This window comes from Callorhinus ursinus, unplaced genomic scaffold, assembly GCF_003265705.2.
Source record: "Callorhinus ursinus isolate GAN/ISIS: 27379988/994484 unplaced genomic scaffold, GSC_fseal_2.0 scaffold1, whole genome shotgun sequence".
NCBI classification, from domain to species: domain Eukaryota; kingdom Metazoa; phylum Chordata; class Mammalia; order Carnivora; family Otariidae; genus Callorhinus; species Callorhinus ursinus.
Genome location: NW_027397063.1, coordinates 57,384,196 through 57,395,169, shown reverse-complemented (window position 1 = coordinate 57,395,169; position 10,974 = coordinate 57,384,196). Strand labels below are relative to the sequence as shown.

At 36.0% G+C, this 10,974-nt stretch overlaps 1 protein-coding gene across 1 annotated transcript in view; it reads left to right on the top strand.

Moving 5' to 3' along the window:
- POLQ (DNA polymerase theta) overlaps positions 1-10,974 on the top strand; it is a 126,897-nt gene that overhangs the window by 100,040 nt on the left and 15,883 nt on the right. The window contains exons 25-27 of the mRNA XM_025874979.1: positions 3,490-3,674; positions 6,121-6,232; positions 10,592-10,716. Of these exons, the coding sequence (XP_025730764.1) occupies positions 3,490-3,674; positions 6,121-6,232; positions 10,592-10,716 (422 nt within the window). The remainder of the gene's footprint in view (positions 1-3,489; positions 3,675-6,120; positions 6,233-10,591; positions 10,717-10,974) is intronic.

Genomic DNA, 10,974 nt, shown 5'->3' with positions numbered 1-10,974 from the left:
CCCATCCCTCCCACCCCCCACCACTCCAGCAACCCTCAGTTTGTTTCTTGAGATTAAGAATTCCTCATATCAGTGAGATCATATGATACATGTCTTTCTCTGATTGACTTATTTCGCTCAGCATAATACCCTCTAGTTCCATCCACGTCATTGCAAATGGCAAGATTTCGTTTTTTTATGTCTGCATAATCCAGTGTGTGTGTGTGTGTGTGTGTGTGTGTGTGTGTGTGTGTGTGTGTGTATACACACCACATCTTCTTTATCCATTCATCTGTTGATGGACATCTTGGCTCTTTCCATAGTTTGGCTCTTGTGGACATTGCTGCTATAAGCATTGGGGTGCACGTACCCCTTTGGATCACTACATTTTTATCTTTGGGGTAAATATGCAGTAGTGCAATTGCTGGGTCATCTGGTAGCTCTATTTTCAACTTTTTGAGGAACGTCCATACAGTTTTCCAGAGTGGCTGCACCAGCTTGCATTCCCACCAACAGTGTAGGAGGGTTCCCCTTTCTCTGCATCCTCGCCAACATCTGTCATTTCCTGACTTGTTAATTTTAGTCATTCTGACTGGTGTGAGGTGGTATCTCATTGAGGTTTTGATTTGGATTTCCCTGATGCCAAGTGATGTTGAGCACTTTTTGATGTGTCTGTTATCCATTCGGATGTCTTCTCTGGAAAAATGTCTGTTTCATGTCTTCTGCCCATTTCTTGATGGGATTATTTGTTCTTTGGGTGCTGAGTTGGATAAGTTCTTTATAGATTTTGGATACTAGCCCTTTATCTGATATGTCATTTGCAAATATCTTCTCCCATTCTGTCGGTTGTCTTTTGGTTTTGTTGACTATTTCCTTTGCTGTGCAAAAGCTTTTTTACTTGATGAAGTCCCAATAGTTCATTTTTGCCCTTGCTTCCCTTGCCTTTGGCGATGTTTCTAGGAAGAAGTTGCTGTGGCTGAGGTTGACGAGGTTGCTGCCTGTGTTCTCCTCTAGGATGTTGATGGATTCCTGTCTCACATTTAGGTCTTTCACCCATTTTGAGTCTATTTTTGTGTGTGGTGTAAGGAAATGGTCCAGTTTCATTCTTCTGCATGTGGCTGTCCAGTTTTCCCAACACCATTTGTTGAAGAGACTGTCTTTTTTCCACTGGACATTTTTTCCTGTTTTGTTGAAGATCAGTTGACCATAGAGTTGAGGGTCCATTTCTGGGCTCTCTATTCCGTTCCCTTGACCTATGTGTCTGTTTTTGTGCCAGTACCATACTGTCTTGATGATGACAGCTTTGTAATAGAGCTGGAAGTCCGGAATCGTGATGCTGCCAGCTTTGCTTTTCTTTTTCAACATTCCTCTGGCTATTCGGGGTCTTTTCTGGTTCCATACAAATTTTAGAATTATTTGTTCCATTTCTTTGAAAAAAGTGGGTGGTATTTTGATAGGGATTGCACTGAATGTGTAGATTGCTCTAGGTAGCATTGACATCTTCACAGTATTTGTTCTTCCAAACCATGAGCATGCAACGTTTTTCCATTTCTGTGTATCTTCCTCCATTTCTTTCAGGAGTATTTTATAGTTTTCTGAGTACAGATCCTTTGCCTCTTTGGTTAGATTTATTCCTGGGTATCTTATGGTTTTGGGTGCAATTGTAAATGGGATCGACTCCTTAATTTCTCTTTCTCCTGTCTTGTTGGAGTATAGAAATGCAAATGATTTCTATGCATTGATTTTATATTCTGCCACTTTTTCTTAGAATTCCTGTATGAATTTTAGCAGTTTTGAGATGGAGTCTTTTGCGTTTTCCACATAAAGTATCATATCACCTGCAAAGAATAAATTATTATATCTTTTATTTTTGAATTGTTTATTCATTCACATAGTTGGGAAATCAAAATATAGAAAAGGTGTTGAGAGGTTTTGCTTCCTTTCCTGTCCTGTCTACCCTATTGTCTACGGCTCCTCTGGATGACCTCCTAGATGACCTCTAGATGACCTCCTAGATGAGTTTCTTATGGGCCCTTGTAGTATTTTTTATGCAGATGTAAGCAAATATGAATATGTAATATTTTCTTTCCCTGTTCTTCCACAAAAATACGGATTCCATATACACTGTTGTGTGCCTTTTTTCATTTAATGTGTTTATACTGGAGAATTGTGATTATCAGTAAATAAATTTGAACGTAAACCAGTTTGATCTCTGGGTTTGCTGAATCACAGAATAAACCTAATCAATTTTGATAAATATTGTTGAATTGCAATGTAATGGGGGACAGTAACCATTTAGTCCCCAATAACAGTATGTGTTTCTTTCTCAGCCTTGCTACAGAATGTGCTGTCCAATTTCTGGATTTTTGCAATTTAAGTAGAGAAAAATTGTTTCTTGCTATAGTTTTAATTTGAGTTTCTTTATTGTGAATGAAGGTGAGCATTCTTTAGTATGTTTAAGGTTCTTTTGATTATTTCCTAGAACTGCTTCTTTATATTTTGTCTTGTTCTTGATTTATAGCATTTTTTTTAATAATATGGCAATGAGTCCATGGTGGTTTCAGTTGCAAATATTTTCCCTCCTTTTTTTTTAGCCAGGATCTTTTAAGTTTTGTTTTCCCATTATGTAATCCAGTCATTTCTATTACATAGGTAAACTCTCCTAATCCTCTAAGTAACTCTTCTCCACATATCGACCCCTTGATTGTTCCCATTGAATGTTTTTGTTGTCAGAGCAGAGCACATGTTTCTCTCCAGCCCACTTAAAATTTGCACACATTGCAAACCAACTCTTCATTCATTCATTCATTCATTCATTCAACAACCATTTAAGGGGCTATGAAGTACCAGTACTGTATAAGGTTTTCTGAGAATACAAAGGAAAATTAAGTATCCCATCCCTAATGGCTCTGTGCTATGTGGGAGAGGCATGAAAGAACCATTTTAGATTATGTGTCAGGTGCTGTAGAAACACTGAGGAAAGCACTACCACAGTGGTTTAAGGGGAAGAGGTCAGGAGTGGCTTTACACATATTACATGTACTTGAAAGCTAAACAGAAAAAAAAACCAAAATGATCTAAGTTACAGAACTGAATTGCATCATGTTAAGAGCAAGATTTTAACTTTTGGGTACATAATCTTATGGTTCTTGGTTAATTTTATTATTATTATGTTCAGTTAGCACATTATTAGTTTTTTATGTAATGTTCAACGATTCATTAGGTACATATAACGCCCAGCGCTCATCACAACATGTGCCCTCCTTAATACCCATCTCCCGGTTACCCTATCCCCCCAAGCCTCCTCCCTTCTGTAACCCTCAGTTTGTTTCCTGGAGTCCAGAGTCTCTCTTGGTTTGTCTCCCTCTCTGATTTCTTCCCATTCAGTTTTCCCTCCCCTCCCCTAATCTTATGGTTCTAAGTTAGATCTAAATTTCTGTCATCCTGCTCAATTATATAAAACCTGGACTTACCTTTGTACCAACTTTTGTAAAATCACTTCTATTTCAGGTGGTTTAATATTAGCTGCTGATTACTCTCAACTTGAACTGAGGATCTTGGCTCATTTATCCCACGATCGTCGCCTCATTCAAGTATTAAACGCTGGAGCTGATGTTTTCAGGAGTATTGCAGCTGAGTGGAAGATGATTGAGGCAGAGTCTGTTGGGGATGATCTGAGGCAACAAGCAAAGCAGGTGATCTTAGTGCATATGCTTAACATATATGAGAATTTTAATGATTAGGGTTCTAGAGGGGAGTGAAGTGGGGGGTGGGTTAGCCTGGTGATCGGTATTAAAGAGGGCACATACTGAATGGAGCACTGGGTGTTATACGCAAACAATGAATCATGGAACACTACATCAAAAACTAATGATATGATGTATGGTGATTAACATAACATAATAAAATAAAAAATATTTTAAAAAATTTAAAAATTGCCTTGATCATTTTCAGTTGAGGAATGATTTCTCCATCTGTGGATCTTTCAAACCACATTCACCTGAGCCTGTCTAATGGCATTCATTATACTTTCCTTCATGGAGTCAGTAGAAAGAATCGATAGACTTAGTCTGAGGCTCCTTTGTGTGAGGAAATCCATCTGCATTAATGGTGGATATTGTGGTGCTGCTAGTTGTTATTTATGTGTATGTGTGTGTATTTTAAAAATGTCTTTCTAGTCTGTAAACATTTTCATCTTTTTATTTTTACAGGTGTTCTCTAAATGTTTATTGAAAAAAAGATCACTGAGCTGTGGATTATAATTAATAAACTGATAGCTTTTTCGTTTTTTGAGGTCATTGGTTAGCTAATCCACATGTGAAACTTTATCTTGTCCTTGGACTTTTCAAATGGGTCCATATTAGTTCCTACTCCTGCATGACTGTCATGCACAGAGAAAGTGAAAGGCCACATTTCCACCGTTTCCTGGCCTTCATTGACACTGATACTTTTTTTCACCACTTGGCCTGTGGGAAATCTGATGCCATTTTTGAGAGAGTGGGATTGCTGGCTGAGGCAAAGGAACATCACTCCCACCTTTAAGATCCTGCTGTGTTAGTTTTGCATTTATACTTCTAGTTACTCACGGCTGTAATTCTTGACTGGTTCATTAGGCATGAAACCCTTCCTCTCACCATTGCCTGTTTAGCACCAGCACTTGGTTCTTCCACTCTTTAGAAAACCAGCTTTGCTCTCTCTGCTTAATAATCTTTGGGTCCTGCATTCAGCAAGAATCGAACCCTGGGTAAAATAGGTAATGTTCAAATATTTAATCTTCATAGTAAACCCATGAAATAGGTATTTTATATTCCTACATACTCCATTTTATATAGGAGTAAACTGACGCACCAAAAACTAGTAATTTGCTTAAGGTCATACAGCTATAAGTGGTGGAGCCAGGATGAGCTCAGAATGCCAGAACTTAGACATTCTGACTTTATAACCTAAACACTCATCCACTGATCATATCTGCCTCTATTTCATAAGTTCTTGCATGATTTAATAGTGTTTATGCTACACTAAATCACCATACTCTGAACTGTCTGCTCCTTGGGTCTGGCTGAGATCTCAGCCAGTGCTATGTACTACCTGAGTTTAAAAAAAAAAAAAAGTAGAAGTCACAGTAAAATAAAATGTAGAAATACCAAAAAGAAAAAGATAAAAGGAGGGAAAAAAAATCTTTCTCAATGTATTAAAAAAGACAGGGAAAGGACAAAAACTTCTAGCTGTTTTATCACATTAAAAGTAGCTTGGAACTCTGATACTCATTTTTTGCAAGTTATCTTTTAAAATTATATTTAATGACATTTATATGAGCTTGCTTTATGTCAGGAAGTTTCCTGAACACTTAGAAGAAATAACTTGGTAATCTTCACAACTCCATGATGCAGGTATTACTATCCTCATTTTATGGATGAAGAAATCGAGGTACAAGACTTTAGGTAGCTTCTGCAAGATAATCCTGGATAAATGCTGGAACTAGGATTTAAACCCAGGCAATACTTATGATTAAATTACGGTTTCCTACTGACCTATTTAGACCATTTCCCTCCACTACTCCCAAAATTTCCTCAGGAATTTGTTTAACCCAATTGAATTCTGCAATTGTGGGATATCAGGTGGTGGTGAGGTGGAAAGCATATTTATTTCCAAAGAAGTATTCCCTGTTATCCAACCACGAAGCCTCCTCTTCCTGCTGTATCCTATGCAAGAGCCAGGAGAGGAATGTTTGTAATGCTTCTCTTTCCTGACTCCTGGGCCCTTTTCTAAGCAGGAGTGAATGTGGTAAGAGTAGAAAGCTGCTCTGAAGACTACTGGATACATGACAAAGAGTCAGAAATAAATCTTCCCTTTTAAATCACTAGGATTAGTTTCTTAAAACACACACATTCACATTTCTTCATGTTCTTCCCCTTCCTCCCCCAGCCCCAAAGTATTGTTAAAAGGCAGAAAAGAGAAAAGATGTTCACTGGATATCAGGTTCTAATGAATCTAACCTACCAAAAGCAGATCTAATCATTTCTTTGACACACTATGAAATAAAAAGTTTACCAAATTTCAATCCCCATCAGCTTTTTATATTTACAGTTTATGTAGTTATAACCTTTAATTTACCTACTGAGTGTGATGACTCCTTTTCAGATTTGCTATGGAATCATTTATGGAATGTGTGCTAAATCATTGGGAAAACAGATGGGCATTAAAGAAAATGATGCTGCTTGCTACATTGATTCCTTCAAATCCAGATATACAGGTAAAGAAACCTTAAATATTAATTATCTTCTAGATACCACTCAATTATCTTGCCATATTAATTGAAAAAAATAGTGTTACAAAATTTTCTGTTAACATTTATATTACTCGGAAGTTTTCACCAGGTATTGTTAATTAAATAACATCAACCTTATGATTATTTACTAAGATGGTCTTTTTTCATAAAAATAGGAACAGAAATGGAATAACAAAATCCAATTGATGTATATGCTACTTTGTCATTGTGAACATATCATAAAATCTTGGAATTGTGCTATGCTTTAGGTTTAGATAGCTTTAATTTGAAACGGTAAACCATTGATTAAATGTACCAGAAACTATGAAAGAACAAGAGCAGTTTGAGTATTATTGTTTTAAATTATCTTTGCTTTTGATAATTTATTCAGGTACAATTTACATACAGTAAAATTTACCCTTTATAGATATATATTTGTATAAGTTTTGACAAATGCATGGAGTCATATAACCTACACCACAACCAAGATATGGAATCATTAACATATGATCCCAGAATGTTATTTCATACCCTTTGTAATCAGTCCTGACCTCAGTCCCCAGAAAAGAAAACTTTATTCACACGACATGATCTTATACATAGAAAATCATATGAATTCTACAAAAACAACTACTAGAACAAATAACTAAATTTAGAAGTGTTTGACTATACAAGGGTTTGTTTTTTTTTTTAGATTTTATTTATTTATTTGAGAGAGAGAGAGCACGAGCTGGATGGGGGGCAGAGGAAGAGGGAAAAACAAAAAAAAAACCAAACACACTCCTCCTGAGTGTGGAGCCTGATGCGAGGCTGGATCCCAGGACCCCAAGATCATGACCTGATCCAAAGTCAGCCACTTAGCCCACTGAGGCACCCAGGCACCCCACCCCCCATACAAGGTTAATTTGTAAAAATCAGTTGGATTTTTGTATACCAGTAATTAGTGAATGTAGTAAAAATAAAACCATTATGATAACATCAAAATACATGAAATACTTGGGATAAATTCAACAGCATATGCAAGACTTTACTGAAAACTCTAAAATAATCCTGAGAGAAGTTGAAGAATACTTAGATAAATGTGAGGTTTACCATGTTAATTTATTAGAAGGCACAATATTATTATGATGGCAGTTTTCTATAAATTGTTCTATAGATTCAATTTAATTCCAGTCAAAATTTCATTAGACTTTTGTGTAGAATTTGACAAGCTGATTCTAAATTTATATGGAAATTCAAAGGGCCTGGACTAACTAGGAAAATTTTGGGGGGGGGAATACAGTGTTGAGTACTAACACTCCCTGGGTTCAAAACTTAGTATAAAACTATAATAATCAAGTTATACTATGTTATAGTATAAAGCTATAACAATCAATTTTTTCTTGAATGTACTCCATTTTGTTGAGACTGAATACACATTTTTAATGTGTCCAAACTTAATAATGGACATAAAAGATCTGGGGGAAAAAATGAGAGTTATACCCTATTGTCGATTATTTAAATGTTATAGAGGCTTCTTTCTGTTTTTCTCACATTATAAGGTCAAAGGAATGCCATATTCCAACAAAAGAAGGTTTTAGAAGGTGACATACTTTTGCCAAAATTATACCATGTAACAGTGGACAATTAATGGCTTTATTAGTAGACAGTACTTGAGAAGACTGGCTCATTCTGGGGTGAATATAAAACTTGGATCTCATATGCAAAGGTGATTTCAAATGGTTTAAAAGTACTACTCAGTATTTAGCAGCCAGTGCAGCCCAGAATCAACCAAGGAGAACCAACGTTTCATCACACAGAAGAGAAGCCAGCCAACATGCATACAACGTGAACTGGCTGGACTTCAGCCCTAGTTAGTGGCCTAATCAAGATATGCATAAGGGTAGACATGGAAAACAATGGATCACAATAAAGAGTTCAGAAATAGACCTATACATATATGGTGAATTGATTTTCAACAGTTACCATGGTAATTCAATGGAGGAAAGATGGTCTTGTCAACAATTGGTTCTAGAACAACTGGATACCAGTGTGGGAAAAAAATGAACTTCAACTATTATCCAATACTATATTCAAAAGTTAGCTTGATATGGAGCATAGACTTAGAAGTAAAAGCTAAAACTATAAATCTTCCAGAAGAAAATAGGGGAAAAATACTTTGTGACATTGAGGTAGGCAAAGATTTCTTAGGTGATAATTACACTGAATTAAACATAAAAGATAAACATTGATAAAAGACACCATTAAGAAAATCTAAGGCAAGCCACAAGAGAAGATATTTGCAGTTCTTATTGTCTAGTGAACTTACATCCAGAATATATAAAAAAACTCTTATAACCCAATGCTGAGAAGGTAAACAATCTAATAAAATAAAGATCGAAAGATTTGAACAGACACTTCTCAAAAGAAGATATGTGAATGGCCACATCAAATGTTATCATCATTAGTCATCAGGGAAAAGCAAATTAAAACCACAAAGAGATACCATTACAAAAATGCTAGAATGGCTAAAATAAACATTGTATCTCTTTTACATTGCTGGTAGAGTTGTAAAATGGTACAACCACTTTGGAAAACGCTATGACTCTTTCATATAGACTGAAACACACAGTTAATTATGTGATTCTGCAATTTTACTATTGGGTATCCGTCCAAGAAAAATGAAAACATATCCAAAGAAAGACTTGTATGTGAATGGCATAGCAGTTTTATTCCTGACAAGCAAATGTCTATGAGCAGGATCATGGATAAACAAATTTTGGTATATCTCTGTAATGGAATACTACTTAGCAAAAGAAAGCAAGCTCAAATGAGAACATACAGTGTAATTCAATTTTTATTAATTTAAGAACACGAAAAACCAAGATAGAGTGTCATAAAGCAGATCAGTGAGAGTTTGAGGCTGATAATGGGGAGCTGACTATAAAGGTGATAAAAAATGTTTCATATCTTGCAGTGTACATTTGTTAAAATGCATCTAACTGTTCACCTAAAGTGGGTTCCATCTATGTAAACTATACCTCAGGATTGATTTTTTTTTTTAAGTTTTTATGTAAATTCCAGTTACTTAACAGTGTAATATTAGTTTCAGGTGTACAATACAGTGATTCAACACTTCCATACATTACCTGGTGCTTGTCACAGTGTCCTCTTTAACCCCCTCACCTGTCTCACTCATCCCCCACCCACCTGCCCTCTGGTTAACCATCAGTTTGTTCTCTATCGTTGAGAGTCTGTTTCCTGGTTTGCCCCCCTCCCCCACTTTCTCTTTCCTTTGTATGTTTGCATTTTTAAAGGTGTTCTTTCAACCTCTGAATATTTGAGGGCCTCTGACAGGAGTCAGGTAAGAGAATTTGTAGAGATGTGGCCTCTTCAATCTCATCCTTTTCTTTGCTCTTCACTCACCAATATCACAGTAATTCTTAAACAGAAAAAGGTGAGAGCCTTATTGCTTTCTGGAATTCTTATGCTGGTGGTTGAATATCACCAACAGCTTCAGCTGGCGAAGTTTTCTCCCTTTCCTTTCATCCACAGTCTCCTCAGATGTCTCTCTTGTACCAGCCACACAACGGAAATCCTCAAATGAGGGGTTTTAGTTAGGAGATGTTCGTGTTTATTATTTAGGATGAGAAAGCAGAGATTGCACATATGAATAAAAATAGATCAGCACAGTCTCTATACTTGATTGTGTTTTAAAGAGCACAGAGACCTCTCTAACTCAGAGACAGGAATGAGCAGTGAAGACATTGACCTGCCTAGAACAACAGACTCACCCTGAAGATCTATAGGACGTAATAATGAACCTGTATTGCAAAGGATGCATGCTGGTATAGGGAATATGAATGTGTTTGAATAGTATACTATACCTAGTCTTTTTAAATTTTAAGAAGTGAGTTGTATATATTCCTAATGAAATATTTATTATTCATGTATTAATTTCAGTTAGGTCCTATTTAGATTATAGCTTAGATGCTAACAAGGAGCTATTAGAATATTTTAAGCCTGGAAGTGATAAGACCAAGTAAAAGAAGATTAACACAATCAAAGAGCAGAAGAAGCCTGTGAAAAGTAACATGGAATTGTCGTAAGATCCTAGGTTTTAGTGCCTCTGTTGTTCTGGACTTTAGTTTCATATTTTTTGTTGGTGATAGATTATGTCATTTCTAAAGTCCCTTTTGTTTCTGAGTCTACAAAAAGTGAATGAAACTTTATATGCAAAGTTTTGATGATGTGATATAGTGTGAAGAATCATGGTAGGGTGTTGGTATATTTCACTATATTGAAGGTAGTGAGTGAGCTTAGGAATGGACTTTGGTTGTAAATATTTTTGTATTTTCTTTGTAGGGATTAATCATTTCATGAGAGAGACAGTGAAGAATTGTAAAAGAGACGGGTTTGTTCAGACCATTTTGGGAAGGCGTAGATATTTACCAGGAATCAACGACAACAACCCTTATCATAAAGCTCACGTATGTTGAAATGTCTCTGGGTTTTTAACTTAATATTTTAATGACATATACTTTTTCCACAAAGACTAAACACTGCTAACTTTCCTTTTAGGGATCAGTAGCCTATTAATTGGATCTTCTGTTTCACTAAGGACTTGGAAGTAAATGGCACATGCCTGTATTTGCTGAACACAGTCCTTAGGAGACTAATGTAAATATGGGTTCACTTAATAATACTTCAGATACTTTCAAGGTGTTCTATTTCAGTAAACCAGTTAC